This window comes from Vulpes lagopus, chromosome 3 (assembly GCF_018345385.1).
Source record: "Vulpes lagopus strain Blue_001 chromosome 3, ASM1834538v1, whole genome shotgun sequence".
Taxonomy (NCBI): domain Eukaryota; kingdom Metazoa; phylum Chordata; class Mammalia; order Carnivora; family Canidae; genus Vulpes; species Vulpes lagopus.
Window position 1 is genome coordinate 60,865,031 of NC_054826.1, and position 18,095 is coordinate 60,883,125.

Sequence of the window (18,095 nt, forward strand, 5' to 3'; positions counted from 1 at the left end):
GGCCGGGAGGGGCCGGGAGGGGCCGGGAGGGGCCGGCGCAGGCGGGGAGGCCGCGCGAGCGGAGGCCGCGGGGCTCGGCGGCGCGGCGCGGGGGTCCCGGGGGTCCCCGGGGGTCCCGGCGCGTGCGGGGGCGGCGATCCGGAGCCCAGCGCGGCCGGGGGCGCCGGGGCCGGGCCGAGGCGGGGGCGGGGGCGGGGGGGCGGGCCGCCCGCGCTTCACTAGTTGCCGCCCGCTCAGCCCGGGGCGGCGGGGCCGGGGGCCGGGGGCCGGGGGCCGGGGGCCGGGGGCGCGGCGGGAGGGTCCCGGGCCGGAGCGCAGCGCACTCGCGTGGCGGGCGGGGGGGCGCGCGGCGGGCGGGGGGCGGGGGGCGCGCGGGGCCGGCGCAGCCCGGGGCGCGGGGCGCGGGGCGCGGGGCGCGGGGCGGCGGGCGCGGGCCGGGTGGCGAGCGGCGGGCGGGGAGCGGCGGGCGCGCTGCATCCCCTCCCCCCGGGCGCGGCGGCGGCGGCGGCGGGGGAGGGCGCGGCGGCGGCGGCGGCGGCGGAGGCTGCCCGCCCGCCGTATATATCTCGGCGCACCCCGCCAGGTCGCGCACAGCGCCCCGAGCCCCGGCGCCTCCCCGCCCCCTCCCCGCGCTCCGCGGCGGCGGCGGCGGCAACATGGCTGTTGACGGGTGTCCGGGGAGGCGCTGGCGGCGGGAGGAGCTCCCCCGAGCCCCCGCGCCGGCCGCCCGCTGCTAGCTATGGCAAATGGTGGCGGCGGCGGCGGCGGCGGCGGCAGCCTTAGAATGAGTAGCGGTATCCACGCGAACCATCTCAGCCTAGACGCGTCCTCCTCCTCCTCCTCCTCCTCCTCCTCTTCTTCCTCCTCCTCTTCCTCCTCGTCCTCGGTCCACGAGCCCAAGATGGATGCGCTCATCATCCCGGTGACCATGGAGGTGCCGTGCGACAGCCGGGGCCAGCGCATGTGGTGGGCTTTCCTGGCCTCCTCCATGGTGACTTTCTTCGGGGGCCTCTTCATCATCTTGCTCTGGCGGACGCTCAAGTACCTGTGGACCGTGTGCTGCCACTGCGGGGGCAAGACCAAGGTAACGCGCCCGGCGCCCGCCCCCCGCCCCCCGCGCCAGCCCACCCCTGCTCGCGCCTGCCGCATCCCGCCCGCCTTCCCCGCCCGCCCCGCGCCCGCCCCGCGCCCTCCCCGCGCCCTCCCCGCGCCCCGCTTGGCGCGGCGGGCGGCGCGCCGGGGCCCCCGAGTCGCCCCCGACCTGCCCCCGACCGGCGCGCTCGGGACGCGGGCGCCCAGCCCCGGCCCCTGGCTCCTGGCGGGGCCGCGGGCGGGGCGCGGCGGGGCGGGGGGAGCGGGGCCGGGGGTCGCGGAGAGGTGCGGGGCGGAGCGCGCGGGGCTCGGGGTGGCGGGGCCGGGGGCCGGGGGCCCGGGCGCGGGGCCGGGGCGGCCGGGGGCCGGGGGCGCGGGGCCGGGGAGCCGGGCGCGCGGGCCCCGGGTGGCGGGCGGGGGCGCTGGGGCCCGGGGTGGCGGGCGAGGGGGCGGCACGGCAGCCCGCACTCTAGAAACCTGTTGGGGAGACGAGTTGGCGGAGTCGGCAGCGAGGGGGAAACCTTTTGGGCGGGGGAATCCCGGGGGAGGAACGTGGCCAGGGGAAGTGGAGGGGGGACTTCGGGGACCGCGAGGGAAAGTTGGGGAGATGCCTCCCAGTTTTGGAGGCAACCCGCGGAGGCCGCCACTTTAGGAATGTGCGAGGTCGCGCAGCCGGTGCCACCTGCCTCGCCATCCCTTGGATGTGCCCGTGGAGCGCACCCCCACCCCGCGTTCCAGCCTCTGCGCTCTCGCCCCCACGCCACCCTCCTTAGGTCCCCGGAAATGCCGCCAGCGGCGGGCGCGGGCGCGGGAGGTCCGTGCGGGAGCCTCCTCCCCGCCCGGGCGCTCTCGAGGTGGCTGGGTGTCGGCTGGAGCTATTCCTGGCGCGGGGACGCCCACCTGCACCCGGGCGCGCTACACCTTAAGCGCGGTTGCTAGGCTCGCTGCCTGGCCTGTCGCCGTGTCCCTAGAGATGTCCTCTTCTCCCCCCCCCCGCCCCCCACCTGCCGAAGGTGAGGGGCTGGGGCAGTTTTTCATCAAAGACAGCAGAATTAAAAAAGAAAGAACTGGAAGAAAAAAAAAAGAGAGAGAGAGAGAGAAAAAGGAGGGATCGAGCCGCCTTGTGTTTGAGCAGTTCGCATCCTAGGGGACTTCACGGCGCCAGCATTCTCGGTGGGCAGGAGGGGAGACGAAGGAGAAGAGGGGAACCCGGGGAGGGCGAAGCAGGTCTTGGGGGGAATGTTCACACCTTTTCCTAGTAAAGTTGATCCCAGGACCCCTGGAACTCGCGCAGGGCTCGGCAACTTGTAGCAGCCTCCTCGGTTGCCATGGCGAGTAGGGAAGCCAAGGGGCTGTGGGTGAAGCACAGGGTGACCCCAGGCGCTCTCTCCCCATCATTAATTATACACGGCGCTGGGTGCTGGAGCTCAGCTGTGTTTTGTGGCAGCACATTTGTGTTTTGGAAAATACTGGTGTGTTGGAAATAAGGGAGAAGAATAAAAGCCATCTCTCTCTCTTCCTCCTCCTCCCGCTTCTCTGGAGGCTTCCAGATGTTGGCCAGCCGGCTTTCTTTGGAGTTGCCTTCTCCTCCGGAGAGGTGTCTCCCTACTTGTCCAGGTGGGAAGCCTCTCGTATTCCAGAGAAGCGAACAGGTTAAGCAGAGTCTGAACCCCGAGACCGGGCGACCGTGTTTCTTGCCTTCCTCTCAACCGATTATTCATGGAGCCTTCTTGATCACACATTCACTCATCTCCTCCTCCTCCCATAGTCCAGTCCTGGAGTTTTGTTTGTTTTTTTCCCTTTACTGAGAGAGTCTGAGTCTGTCCTCGGAGGAGGGATAGCTCCCCGTGATGGGCATCTAAAATGTTCGAGGCCCCTGAGCGATTTTGGTGAAGTTTTTAACAGCCTCCTCATCCTTAAGGAATTGGACGTTCTTGATCATTAATGAAAACCTTTTCAGTAAGTCCAAATAAGTTTGGGTGTTTTTGCGATCGTGTGGTTTTAAACACAGCTCCCACCTCCTTTTACTCTAGGGGGTCACCGATGCCACTGCACTACCTGTGATGAAATGCTGATGGGATCGTTCCCATAGAGAATCTCTTTCATAAACGATGACCAAGCATAACTTCTGTCAGCCTTCTCGAGAAAAATAGGTTTTTGGCAATGATCATTGGGAAAAAAAAAAAAAGATCCCTGTCTACTAGACTGTATTTTGTAGTTCCGAGGCCGGCTGAGTTGACCTAACTGGAAGTTTCTACCAAAAATCCACCTGGGACAAGAGGTGTCTGCAGTTGGTTGGGAGGTTATGAGGCCAATGGAGGACCGTGTCGGGTCACTTTTGATACCATTGGAGCGCACTTTAAAACATGCCCAGAATCTCTTGATAACTGCGCCTTGATTTTCTCACTTGAACCATGTGTAGCCAGCTCATTACACCCGTAAATAGTAACTTAGGCCTTTCCTAGGCTTTTCTTTCTGCCCCTGAGGTCTGTATTTTTACTGCCCTCTTGGTGGTTTTTTCTTTTTGTTGTTGTTGTTGTTGTTGTCCTTCATTCTTTTTGCTTTCCAAGTATTTGGTAGTTGTCAAGATCCATACAGAAGAATGCATTTGGCCTAAGCTTGGAATAATTGTTTTAGCGCCACGCTTCCCAAGCAAACCTAGACTGCTTTTGCCCAGAATTCTGTTGGCCGTCAGATGTGCTCACTCTTGCCCTCATTCAGTCCCAGGATGATCTGCCAGGAGCTGGGGTCCCGTGGAGGGCTGGGTTTTAGCATCTGAAATTCCGTGGGAGGTAAGTTTCAGCAAGGTGCTCTGACGTCACAAGTACTTGGCCTCTGGGACCCTACCGTCTTTTTTGATCAAAGGAACCCAGGGCTAGGGATGTTTCCTTTTTTTTTTTTTTTTTTTTTAAGGGGTGTTTCATGGGGCATCTCATCATCAGCGCTTTGGCCTCTGAATCTCAAATGATGAGTGAATTTACTATTTTGAAAAGAATGGTATGTGGACTTTTTTGGGGGGAAGTAAGAGACCTTGTCCCATTTCCCCCCTCTTGAGAACTTGGGCACCATCATCCAGTACTGTGTTCTTTGCTGTACTTTTTTCACAGTATTATTTTTCTCTGTTGGGTTTCATCAGAGCTCTGTGTTCACGAGGGTGTGACGTTCTGAGGTCCAATCCAGTTGCAGACTGTAGTGAACAGTGAGAAACGCAGGCAGCCTGGCTAAGGCCGTGACCTTGAAGAACTCATTTAACATCTCTGGTCTCCTTCTCCTTGTGTTTAAAATGTGGAGATTGAGTTCTGTGACTTCTGATGCCCCTTCCTGCTCTGGGATTTAGTGTCCGCGGTTGGCAGGAGTCGAGAGAGTACGGGGAAAGTTTCTAGCTCAGAATGTGTGTTGCAATTTTTTGGCAAATTCTTGAGGAATTCAGCCTTACGGTGCCTCTGCGTCTTTATTGCCACTCTTTCCTCTTCCAGCACACGTCAGGGTAATCTCTTCAGATTAGCCTGGGGAAACCGAGGCCAGCTTTCTGACGGAGCTGTGGCTGGCTGGGGGACCCGAATGCGGCCCAGCAAAGGCCCGCACCTGGCCTCAGTTTGAGCTGTCCTCCCCGTGGAAGTTTGGGCTTGATCAAGCCTGGTCTGCATGTAATGAATTATTGAGGTATTGTCTCCATGGCTGTGTGTCTGAGAAAAACAACACGTTTTCTCTGTCAGGTTGGTGAGTAATATAAATATCAGATCCTGTTATGGCTCGGTAATTACCCAGGGTCTGGCCCGACGCGTCCAATCGGGGCTGGAGCTTCAGTGCCTCAGAATTCTTGACTCCAGATTGGCCCCGCTGCCTCATCGCGTCTTGGGGGTTGCCTGCATCGGGTGGCCTTCAGATAATTCTCTCCGATGAGAGCCCTTAGGTTTGGCCCTGGATGAGCTCTCAGGTCCCGGTCACCGGCGGGGCTCCCGCTGACCTGCCCTCGTGCAGGGGGCGTTTGCTCCTCGTTCCTGGCACTCCTAATCGAAGTGCACCCTTCAGGAGAGACTCGGCAGTCAGACCCAGGTGCAAATCGTGAATCTCACACTCATTAGCGGGGCGTCTTTGGCTGCCAGCCACATCCAGCCTTGATTTCTTCATCTGTAAAAAGACCATATTGATGCCTACTTTGTCAGATGCTTTGAGGAATAGCAATAATGGGTATATGGTACCCAGCACAGGCCTGACACGAGGCAGGTTTCCTGTAAATAGCTCTGCAAAGTGGTGAGTTTATTTTCTCCTGGATTACTTGAGTTTGACCCCAGAGGGGCACAGACTACAATACATAGAACTTTTGAGTTGAAAGGAACCACTAGACTCGGAAGGCGGGTCCGATAGCCGCTCAGGGTCAGACGGAGGTTTGGGTTCATGGCTTTTGGCTGTTGGAAGGCTGGAGGATTGGAGAGGGGCGGCCAGGGGAAGCTCTGTGTTTGGATGCTGCTGTTTTGAGGGTGGGGATGTCAGTGGACTAAGCGTTGACTAGTGTTGACACTGTGTGGCTCCGGGAGTGGTAGCTGGAGAGGATGGGAGCTGTTTAGTAGGAGGGCAGGCTGGCCCCCATCATACCATCAAGAAGGGATGACGTCCTTCCCTGTTACCCCAGTCCAGAGCTCACAGACCTGTTCCCCCGATTATGTCACAGTTTCCTGGCCAGGGTTCTCTGTACTGGCACCAGCTTTCCTGAAAGCAGTGTTTCCCAAAGTGTGTTCTGTGGAGCGCTTGTCCTTACCATGTGAAAACCACTGTGAGTCGTGGCACACCTGAGCGCCACTCCCCCCACCCCCCCACCAACCTTGGAGAGTCACATCACAGGCTTGGAGAAGTCCTGTAGTAGAGAAATCCCTTAAACTGCACTTACCTGTGCTCCCTTTGAGCACACTCGCCTAGCTGTCAGGCGTGCTGTGTGGTACCCAAGAGTCTAAATGTGACCTTGGGCAAGGACTTTGCGGCTTTGTACCTCAGTTTCATCATCTGCACATTGGGGATTGTAACAGAGCACACCCCTATGGGGTAGGTACTCTCTCCAGCCCTATTTCATAGACTTTCCTAGGAGGACACAGGTGACCTAAGGCCTTGGGCTGACTCTGGAGACTTATCCAAACATATGTGGGACAGAAAGAATGCCAAGGCCAAGTGGGCCCCCTCTTTGCCTCGCTACTGTCCTCTTCCCTGCATAGGGCCATTCATTGGGGGTGCCTGGTAGCAGGGAGTAAGTGCTTGCTTTGGGTCCCTCTCTGTCTCACCAGGGCACGAGACACGTGCTGTTGAGATGGTCGGGCTGGCAGTGGACTGCAGTGCCAGGGCCTCTTTCCCAAAGTGGGTGGCTGGTGGGGGGGGTGGTCCTGGCTCACAGTGGCAGTGACCACAGTAATCTGCAAGTCACGGCAGCCAACGCCTTCTTGGGACTTCAGAGCCGTGGAGCCCTTGGAGGGCCGTTTCTGTGGCTCTGGTGAAAAGGGGTGTGTTCATGCGGTGATGCCACGGCTCCGGGGCCCTGCTGGGAATCCTGACCCTTCCTGGATACATATCTAGGGGTCGGGCGAGCTCAGGCCTCCTGCAGGACCTCTGAAATTCCAGGGCCTTTCTGGGCTTGGTGGGCAGCAGACCAAAAGTGCCTCCTCTTTTGAAATCTTCTGCAGTGGGTGGAATCCTGGCCCTGAGCGCACAGTGAAGGAATCTCAGCCTCGGAGGCAGGGGTGTCCTCTTGCTCTGGGTAGAAGTCTCAAGGAATGTTGAGTTGGGATGTCAGACCTCTGCTTCCGAGGGCAGGAGACAGCATTTGTTGGTCTAGTCCTCGGGCTCCTCACACCTTAATATTGCATACGAATCACCTGGGGAGCTGTTAAAATGCAGCCTGTGATTCAGAAGGTCCAGGGTCAGGCCCGAAGTTCCGCACATCCCACAAGACACGGGCAGGTGTGTTGTGCTGTGCAGACCACACTGAGTAGCAAGGCTCTGGCTATTCCTTGGCCTCTAGTCAATCCCTCCCTGAAAAGGAGCCTATTTTTAAATATGGAAATTCCCAGCTCCTGAGCAGTGAGGAGGGGGTGAGACAAGGAAGGTTCCCTGTGCCAGGACAGCCTGGTCCAGAAGACTCCGTGCAGGCCCCTCCGAGCTGCCGTGGTTCGGTCTGGGCCCTCCCTGCTGGAGCTGATTGTTCGGGTGCCCCCTCCCAAGGCACCCGCCAGCGCTGTTGGTCTGGGGTTGGCCTGTGGGGGCCCGAGCAGCATTCTGTGGGTGTACAGGGTGTGGCCTGTGTGCCGTCTGCCCGTCGGCGTGCGGGCTGTCCCTCGCGCCAGTTGGTCACCCTGCAAGGGGCGAGGCTTCCAGACATCCAGGACGGCAACTCAGCCAAACCACCTTCTTGCAAAATTAAAGGCTCGTGGTGTAGCCAGGGCTGCGCTGTGGTGATGCTCCAGGGAGCCAGCCGCTGGCCACTCCCTCTGGGGTGTTTGAAGTCAGTGGGCAGCAAGACTGCCAGCCTGACTTGCCGCAGGGTCCTGGGTGGGCCTTCCCAAATGGAGGGTTCAACTTAAAAGGTTTGGACTCAACGCTGATCCTGAGTGTGGGGAGGACGGCTGCCTGGCACGGTGCGCCCTCCAGCTGCTCTTCTCAATGTTCCTAGCAGGTGAAATTGAGAGTAGCTCCTTTTGTCACCTTTGCACGGTTGTTTGCAGCTCGTACTGTCAGGGACTTTTTCCTTGAGATGTGCTGTTTATGTCTTTCCATTGTCGAAGAGGAGAAGCTGGAGGAAACTCTCAGCCAAAAGCGTCTTCGGCAGCCAGGATGAAGAAGGGTCTGGCACAGTGTCCAGCATGGAACCGATCCTCGGATGAATATTATGGTTATGATTATTGTTCTAGATTTGGCTTTTACTACCTAGTAAGTGCATACTATGTGCCTGAAACCGAGCTGGTACCGGGGGAAAAATAAGACCCCGTTGTGACTTTTATTGGACAGGGTGAGAGGGAAAAAAACAGCTGTGTTCTCATGGGGTGTGCACACGTCTGCTCTCTGAGTTGCCTGCAAACCCCCTGAGGGCAGGGGCTGAGTCATATAAACACAGGCGCACATATGTCTTGGGAGGGTCCTTTCCCTACTGGTTCGCTGGGGGCCGGGTGGGAGCGTAGTAGGTGCCAGGACATTTTGCTGCTCTTTCCGGGTAATTTGTCAGAAGCTACGGAAAAAGGCTGGTGAAAGGGACGGGCCTGATTTGGTGACCCGACGATGTTTGAGTCATTCCTGGGTTTCGGTTATTCATGCCACCCAGGTCTCTCTTGACCAGCAGCTCAAGGATTTGGTTCACGATGAGCAGCTGCTTGTGAGCTGGCTGAGTCAGGCAGGGGATGGAAGGGCAGCTTCAGAAGAATGGACGATGGGATTTGCTTTGTTTTCGGCATTATTTGGTGATTGTCTTTGTCCAGTTGCCAATTTGGAAATGTAATTGACACTCCAGGTCCAGAAAGGATATACTGAACATCCTCATCTCCCTGTGAGATCTCATTACCTGTATGACTAATGCTTCTTTACATGGCCAAAGGCGAAATTATTTAAGACATCTCATTCACTTGGTATTCTCTGTGCTGTTTCCTTGGCCTGCCTGCCTGGTTTTCTGAGGGCCCCAGATCTGGCTTACTCTGGGCATTTAGCAGAAACGCCTATCTTTCTCTTTTCTCTCCTTCCTGCTGCTCTTCACCCTTTCCTTCCTCCACTTCTTCCGTAGTGACTTCACCGGCATCTGAGAGCAGAGACTGGATTTGGCAGGTTAGTGGACAGCAGACAGGGACTTGCTCTCGCCAGCTCAGAATCACAGGGCATTACAAAGTCATAGAGGTGAAAGGGAGATTTAGGGTCTGGGTACTTCCTCCCCAGGGCCGGTGCTGGGAGCCCCAAGCCCTGTCATCATAGGGGACGGGGGTGTCACGATCACCTGAGGCCACACTGTTCCACGGAGGACAAACCCACCTTGGAATGAATGGAAAGATCTTTCTCCTTACGCGAACCCCTCTTTGCTTCGGGTCTGTTCCCATGACACACAGAACAAATCTTGGAGGATAGTAGATTTCAGGTTCTAAGTCCAGCCCAGGAAGGCCCAGAGCTGGGTGGTGGTCAATGTCAGCAGTGTTGTTGAGGGCTAGAATGCCCATAGTCCTACCCCTCTCAGGCCACTTTCTTTTTTTTTCTTAATGACTTCTCAGTGTCCTTCACCTGGGGTAATGAGGTTTCTCCTTGTCCCGTTCCCTAAAGTTTGGAAAGGGTCCATTTTGGCTGTTGGTTCTGATGGTTTGCCCTCCAGGATGTGTCTGGTCTTGCTGGAAGCTGTGGGTGGAGGTGTGGGCTGTCCCTTGGCCATCGAGTTGCCTCTTTGTCAATGACACATGTACTATCTTCCAAGGTTAGCTTCCTTCACCATTTAGCGCTGGGATTGGCCTGGAGCAGATGTGATTCTGAGGCCACGCCAAGAATCCAGATGTAGAGAGCATGGATCCTTTGTGAAGATGCCTGAGTTGGTCTCTGTTTTCTAGGTGTCAGCTGTTCCCAGACGAGAGAGAGCAGATAATGATCTGGAGCCTCTTTTTGCACCATTTAAGTATAGCTGCTCCCTGGGATCGAGGGTTGTTCCTCCCAACTGCTCATCTTACCTCTTCTCTGGGCTTCCATATGCTACCTTCGCCATGTCCCCTATTCTCAGAACAGAAAGAAACCAGAAAAGAGAACGTGCAAGAGGAGAAGGTGAGGGAGAGTAAGGGGTAGAGGGAGGTGTTCACACAGTGAAAAATAGAATTTCTCTTCTGGGAGTAAGATGTTGGGTAAATATATAATTGGATGGATTTTTAGTTCCTACACCTTTGTCTTAATGAGTAAGTAATGACAAGTGACCTCACCCCCCAAGAGTGAAGCGTTATGTAAAGACCAGTAGAATGAATGATTTCACTTGTGGAAGATTTCAGCTCTTCCAGTGAGAAGTATTGTCTAGTTAACTGATAGGATGGAGCCTGGGTGGCCTGTGGCCCGTGGGGATCTTTTTTGTGTGCCCGTTATACGGGAGCGGAGTCCTATCCCTCTTGAGGAACAGTTGCTGCATTAACTTGCTTTGGAGTATAGACCCTTTCTGGCTCTGGAAGAGGAGAAAGTGGGTATCCAATGATAATCAAGTGAAGAGCTCGGAGAAAAGGCTCTCAGGTTTGTGGGAAGGTTCTTTCGGAAGATGGCAAGGTTTATCGGAAGTGCTAGGGATTTTCATGACCAACATTAGCTGGCAACAGCTTTATATACATTGTTTTTTTTCTCTTTTTAAAAAATTGTCAATGTTTCTATCTGTCTATCAATCACATTTTCTTTTTTTTCTCTCTTTTTCAAAAGTTTTATTTATTTATTTATTTATTTATTTATTTATTTATTCATGAGAGAGGCAGAGAGAGGCAGAGACATAGGCAGAGGGAGAAGAAGCAGGCTCCCCACATGGAGCCTGATGTGGGACTTGACCCCAGGATCACGCCGTGAGCCAAAGGCAGACGCTGAACCACTGAGCCACCCAGGCATCCCTCAATCACATTTTCTTTATCCGTTCCTCTATCAGTGGACACTTAGGTTGTTTCTGTATCTTACATATTATAAATAATGTTGTAATGGACATGGGGGTACATATATCTTTTTGAGTTAGTGTTTTTGGTTTCTTTGGATAAATGCCCCGAAGTGGAATTGCTGTGACATAGGGTGGCTCTATTTTAATTTTTTGAGCAACCCCCATACTGTTTTCCAGAGTGGCTGCATTGGTTTATATTTCCACCACAGTGCATATTGTTCCCTTTTCTCCACATCCTTGCCAGCATTTGTTATTTCTTGTATTTTTTTTTAAAGATTTTATTTATTTATTAATGAGAGACAGACAGAGAGAGAGAGAGAGAGAGACAGAGAGAGAGGCAGAGACACAGGCAGAGGGAGAAGCAGGCTCCATGCAGGGAGCCTGACATGGGACTTGATCCCAGGTCTCCAGGATCACACCCTGGGCCAAAGGCAGCGCTAAACCGCTGAGCCACCCAGGCTGCCCTATTTCTTGTCTTTTTGATAATAGCCATTTTAACAGATGTGAGGTGATAACTCATTGCACTTTTTATTTTCCTTGTACTTTTTTAAATAAAGATTTTATTTATTTATTTATGAGAGACAGAGAACTCATTGTACTTAAAATTATTTATTTATTTGAGAGCGAGCATGAGCAGGAGGAGGGGCAGGGGAGAGAGAGAAGCAGACTCCACACTGAGCAGGGAACCTGATGTAGGGCTGGATCCCAGGACCCGGGGATCACGTCCTGAGCCAAAGTCAGATGCTTAATTGGCTGAGCCACCCAAGCGCCCCTCTTCTGCTCATCTTAAAAAATCAGATTGTTTGCTTTTTTTTTGTTATTGAGTTGTATATATTCTTTGTATATTTTGGGTATTAACTCCTTATCAGATATATATGATTTGCAAATATTTTCTCCCATTCAGCAGGTTGCCTTTTCATTTTGATGGTGGTTTCCTTTGTTGTACAAGGGTTTTTTAGTTTGGTGTAGTTCCACTCATCTATTTTTGCTTTTGTTGCCTTTGTTTTTAGTGTCAGATCTGATGTATCATGGCCAAGACTGATGTCAAGAAGCTGAGCGCCTGTGTCTTCTTCTAGGAGTTTTATGGTTTCTGGTCTTCCACTCAATCTTTCATTCATTCTTAAGATTCCTTTTTTAACATCAATGTGTTACACTTTTGTCCTTCATCTTAAGTGTACGATATGTTCATTGTAGAAATGTACAGCAAGGCATTAGAAAAAAAAAAGAACACCTCATACCCACTGGGATGCTACTATTAAAAACATCAACAACAAACCAGCCCAGAAAATAACAAGTGTTGGCTAAGCTGTGAGGATTTGGAATCCTTGTGCACTGTTGATGGGAATATAAAATGATGCAGTCATTGTGGAAAGAAGTATGGTGGTTCCTCAAAAAAAAAAAAAAATTGGATTACCATATGATTCAGCAATTCCACTTCTGGGTACAAATCCAAAGAAGATATTTGCACACCCATGTTCATAGTAGCATTATTCATAAAAGCCAAAAGGTGGAAGCCACCCAAATGTTCCCTGACAGATGAATGAAAAAAAACAAAATGTACCATATACTTGCAATGGAGTATTATTCAGCCTTATAAAGAAAGGAAATTGTAAAACATGCTACGACATGGATGGACCTTGAGGATATTATGTTAGGTGACATGAGTCAGGCACAGAACGACAGCAGCTATGTGGTTCTACTTATATGAAGTACCTAGAATAGTCAAATTCATAAAGATAGAAGTAGAATGGTGGTTACCAGGGGCTACGGGTGTGTGTGGGGGTTAACAGGCACAAAGTGTAAGTTTTGCAAGATTGGAAGCATTCTGCCCAACACTGAATAATCTTAATAGTACTGAACTGTATACTGAACTGTATACTTAAAGATGGTTAAGATGGTAAGTTCTATGCTGTTCCTATTTTACCACAATAGAATAAAGGAAAAGAAAGTCCCTCCCCAGCCCTACCTCCTGGAGATGACCCCCCCTCCCCCATTATCTTTGGCCTCATTTTCCTCCCGCATTCTTCACCGTGGCCACCGTGGCACTCATGTTTGTCCTTGGGGCAGCTAGTAATTTTCCTCTAAGGGTTGGTAAATGGCAGTCCTGTGAGAAGTACCCAGCCTGGCCTTGTTGGATTTAGGTGGTGCCCATACTGAGAGCAGAACAGACACCACAACCCTGCTTCTGTCTGTGGAGTCCGGTTTAATGGCATCTATTCTAAGAGTGAAGTTAAAGGCTACTGGAGTTTTGATCTTGACATAGGAGTGGCTCTGGTACCTTAGGCAAGTCATTGTCCCTGGGCCTCTGTTTCCTTACATGTAACGTGTTCTCTGATTCAGTGATTTCAGTAGAACAGCCGTTTCTTCAAATCAGATTCTAAAGTTACAGTTGGTACCCGATGAAAAACCCAGGAGCGAATCATTTAGGGCAATCGGGCAGTCCTGGTTCTATTATAAATCACAAGAGTGAAATCTGACTGATGCGTCCCCGAAACGTCCATACTGACTTGGATGAGATGGTGTAGTTAAGAATTACGGTCTGAGGACATAGGCCCTTTTGGAAGTATCTTCAAACTTGTCATTAAAAAAAGCAAAACGAGACAAAAAAACGTCTTAGAAATAGGTTTTTTTGTGACTCTACTGTTACTTCTAAGGAAACAGCCACGTCACTGCTGGGGTTTTAGTTTTAATTTTTGGTGTGGAGGCAAGATTGGCGACGTCTTAGATTATAGGCTGTAAGTGGTGCGCTATGATAGGCTGGCTTTGTGGAGGTTGGGCATAAAAAGAAACATCTCATTAAAGAGAAGGTCACGCAAATCAACCTGCTTTGATGCTTTTCCTTGACTTGGCCCAGAAGGCAACCCTGGAGTGAGAATGTTCATCTTGGCTCCGTTCCATGGAGCATTTCAGCCTCCAGAAGCTGGGAGGAGATGATCAAAGCTTCTGTGGCAAAGGAGCTAGTGTCTGAAGGGATGATCCCCGCACACTCAACTTTTGAAATAAAATCCAACCCCCCCCACCTCCACATTGTAAGCATCGACTACATCAGAATGGACTGGACCAAATAGTCTTAGGTTACGTAACATCAATTAGATCTTGCTACTGGGGGCCACGTATTACATTTTATTTTGTGTTATTTATTTTTAAAAAAGTATTTATTGATGAGAGACACAGAGAGGGGCAGAGACACAGGCAGAGAGAGAAGCAGGCTCCCTGCGGGGAGGCCGATCCAGGGACCCGGGTCACGCCCTGCGCCGAAGGGAGATGCTCAACTGCTGAGCCACCCAGGCGTCCCCACGTATTACATTTTAACTTGTCACAGACACATTACATTAGTGCTTCACAGATCCACAGGGTACCAGGTAGCCTTTGGGTATTATTGAGTGAACTGGTGACTGCAGGACTTGACGAAGCCTGGACAAAAATACTGCTTTAGATTTTTCTGTAGGTGTTGTTACACTCATATGAGGGGGTGCAGACATCCTGCAAGTATTTCTTACAAAATACGCTAAAAATTGAGATGGGAGTTATTGTATCTGCCGTACTGAATGGTTGCTTTATAGCCATGAACCAGATACGGCAGAGATTTTTCAAACTCTGGGTACCTTCTCATTTTCCGATGACAGGCAGTGTGAGCGCTATATTTTTTAATTGGTCCCTTCTTTAAATCAGGAGCTGAAATGTTATCATGCAAATCTCTCCTGAGTTGCATGGAAACTAATAAAATCACAAAGGTTTCTATTTGTACTCTATGAACACAGACTGTAATGAAGCTGAAACAGCCATCTCCAGGGGATGATGCTATTTAAATGCGAGGCAGGGCTTTCAAAGGATTCTAATGGTGAGAAGAGAAACCAGCAAGTGAGCAGGGCCCCTTCTTTCCTCCCTACCTCTCAGTCGCCTGTGCACCTACGCTCCTCTGTAACTTCCTGACCTCAGGAAGAATTCATTTAAAACAAAGACCTCTAATCCTTAATACATCCTGTCTGTCACCTGTTGTAGCAAATAGCCGTTGACACTCAGTCTCTCTTGGCCATTTGCTGCTCCTCACAGCAAACTTAATGTTAATCACAAACTTTTGTTTTTGGAGCGGTTACGATGCATCAAGCCCTGTTTTAAGCTCCATATGTTTCTTCTGTTAGCCAACCTTCAAAACAGTCCTATGGAATAATCATGTTTATCGTCCCCATTTTTTAGATCAGAACACTGAGGTACAGAGGATATATATATATGTATATATATGTATTCATAAATATATATAAATAAATTTTTGGATAACAGACTTTGAGTGCTTACTATGTGTCTGGTGATTTCCAAGTTCTTTGCATGTATTATCTTATTTAATCCTTGCAACAACCCAGCGAAATAGGTGGTATTGCCATCACTTTACAGATGAGGAAACTGAGGCATAGGGAGGCTGAGTAACTTGCCCAGGGTGACACACTAGTGAGGGGCTGGGCCAGGTTGAAGTGCAGACAGGTGGGCGGTGGAGCCCGCATGTCTCACCCCTGCCCTGTACACTGCCAGGTTTACCTCCTGTAGCGGCGGTAGGTTAGCTCTGCTCAGGTCATCCGTGTCACAGAGGGAGGGAAAACAGGGTGTAAGAGAAGAGTTGGCATGTGGAGACTCCTGTATCATCCCAGGATGAGGCATGAAACCTCTTAGATAAATTCAGAGAATTGTATACCATGAGGATAGAGGTGACCCTTAAGGGATATCTAGTCCTTTCAATCTCTCTGAGTCTTGCTTTTCCTTGCTGGAACATGGGTTCAGCACCTTTTCTGTACCTGATAGGCAGGTGTGCTGTGTGCAGTTGTATAGGTTGCTCACTGCACAACCCTAGGGCTGCTTTGAGATTCATATCTGATACATAATCAGACTTTATGCACCGTGGCACATGTGCCATATTTCTATGTTGGGGAGGGGGGATTTGGAGGCACAGAATAAGTATGGGGCATTTTTCTGAGTACTGGTCTTCCTTGAAGTTTTGGGAAAAAACACTATTTTTTTTAAAGATTATATTTATTTTTTCATGAGAGATACACAGAAAGAGAGAGGCAGAGACACAGGCAGAGGGAGAAGCAGGCTCCCTGCAGGCGGCCCGATGTGAGACTCAATCCTGGGCCGAAGGCAGGTGCTAAACCACTGAGCCACCCAGGGATCCCCTAAAACCACTCTTTCTGATATTAACACACACACAGGAGATATTAGGAGTAGGATGCAGAGTTCAAACATATTTTTAAAAACTTGAGGTGTGTGTAGTATGTGTGTATTTGTGCACACACCTGCAGGAGGGCGTGAGGAGTGGAGAAATTTGACACCCACCAGCCAAGCCTTATCATTAAACTGTGAACCTAAGTATCCTGGTGTGACATGATGCCTTATTATTCCCACATGCTATTTGCTCATATCTGGAACTCTGAACCTATTTTATTAAAAGAATGGGAATTGTATGAAAAGCACATAACTATATCTGAATTCCCCAATCTGTTATAAATAAAGTACATTTCAGGTGTCGGTGGGGCAGAGAATTTAATCTGTGCACTCAGAAGAAGGTAGTGCTGGTTATGAATCTTCCCTGGCCTTAGAAAGATCGATTCCTTGCCACTCTCCACCTCCACAGCCTGGAAATACATTATTGTATCACAATATGGATTTCTTTCTAGACCAGTGGGTATTGTGGCCTTCGTCAGCCAGATCTCGTGCACGAATATTTAGAAGCAGGAGACAAAGTGGTCCAGTCTGTGAGTCTTCATGAGCATGGCTGTCCTTTTCTCGGGGATACAGAGTTGTGTAAGGCAGCTTGTTTCCTCCTGGGCAGGGCCAGTAGCCATGCCTCCTGATTCCAGGGGCACCCTCCGCTTCAGAGTCATGAATGATGGCCCTGGAATTGTTCAGCGTACACCCTCCATGTCCACACACGCGGTTTTTCTAAGTGTCCAGCTGGGTTGTATACACCTATGTAAGAAAGTAAAAACAGTACAAGGCCTTTAATTCTTAACGGCCTAACAAGTAAGAGAAACATCAAGAACTTGAGGTCCGGAGAAGGTGGAGGACATGGAGAACTGGTCAAGGGTGGCCAGACAGAGACCCTGGGGATGTGTGGAGGTGTGAAGGTGGACCTGGCCTTCCCATCCCTAGGCCCAGCACCTGTTGCCATGACTTCTGATGACGGTGCCGCTCCTGACGTGATGTAGGAGGGCTCCCGGGCCCCCACCCTTGTTCTCAGTGAGAGCCTTTGGAAAGAGTGATTGCTTGGGTGCTAGCCTGCGTGTGCCCCCCAGGGCCCATGCACGGGGAATAACAGGATTCAGAGGATTTGGAAAAGGCCTCTCTGTGGCCAGCCGTGCTATTTTTAGCTCCCTCCCATGGTCCCTGCTGTTCCCAGGTGTTTGTCAACAGAGCATCCCACACCTATGTGGAAAATGGCAGTTGAGGCCCAGGCAGGCCCGGTAGGCCACAGCAGTCTCCCCACCGGGCCCGGCGGCCAGGCCGGATCTCTGGGGCTGGCAGGCTGCTGCGAGGGTGGTTGCATAACTGGCCTTTCTGCTGGTTGTGGTGCCTGCTGGTTCTGGGTGAGGAGGTCGAGCCAGAGTAAACAGGTCTACGCTTCACGGCCCCTCCCTGGGCCCCGCTGCACTGGACGGGTTCGTGGGCCTGGTGGTGATGAGCTGGCACAGTCGGGAGCCGCTTTGGCTCTCTTGCTGCCTGGCCACTGCTGCACGGCATCCAGTGCCCGTGCTGGGAAATGTGCAGATGGCCTGGCCTGGTCCAGGGGTGGCCAGGTGTGCTAGAAGGCTGGGTGTGACCTCAGGGATGGCTCCCTCCTTCCCTTTTAACTCTCCACTTTGCCTCCCCCACCCTGCGAGGAGGCTTGGCTCACTTGCCTGGAGTGTCCCCTTCCTGGGAAGCCTTCTGCATGGTCTGAGCCAGGCCTCGCTCTGTCCTCCCACACTCCCCACTGTTTGTCCTCCCCATCCTGCGTGAGCATCACCCATCTGCTGCTCCTTGTGGACAGGGCTGGTACTTCTCCTTTTTTGATCTGTGGCTCCTCACGGGGGTCCTAGAGATTAGGCTGTGAGTATTGGCCAACCAGTGACAGTGTGGTGGCCAGTCCTCAAAGAAGGCCCTTGACAAACCAAGCCTCCTGGTATTCATGCTCTCAGGTATTCCCTGGCTTTGAATCCAGACTCTGACTTGCTCGTAACCAGTAGAATGAAGTCAGAGTGACTGTGACTTCTTTATTTTATTTAAAGATTTTTATTTATTCATTAAACACACACACACACACACAGAGAGAGAGAGAGAGAGAGAGAGAATGGCAGAGACATGGGCAGAGGGAGAAGCAGGCTCCATTCCAGGAGCCTGATGTGGGACTTGATCCCTG

At 52.1% G+C, this 18,095-nt stretch overlaps 1 protein-coding gene across 20 annotated transcripts in view; it reads left to right on the top strand.

The window, feature by feature from the left end:
* The first annotated feature begins 446 nt into the window (after positions 1 to 446).
* The window catches only part of KCNMA1 (potassium calcium-activated channel subfamily M alpha 1), a 718,693-nt gene continuing 701,044 nt past the window's right edge, over positions 447 to 18,095 (top strand). For all 20 annotated transcript variants that reach the window (XM_041748736.1, XM_041748737.1, XM_041748738.1 and 17 more), the window contains exon 1: positions 447 to 1,084. In XM_041748736.1, coding sequence (XP_041604670.1) covers positions 740 to 1,084 — 345 coding nt within the window. In that variant the 5' untranslated portion in view covers positions 447 to 739. The remainder of the gene's footprint in view (positions 1,085 to 18,095) is intronic.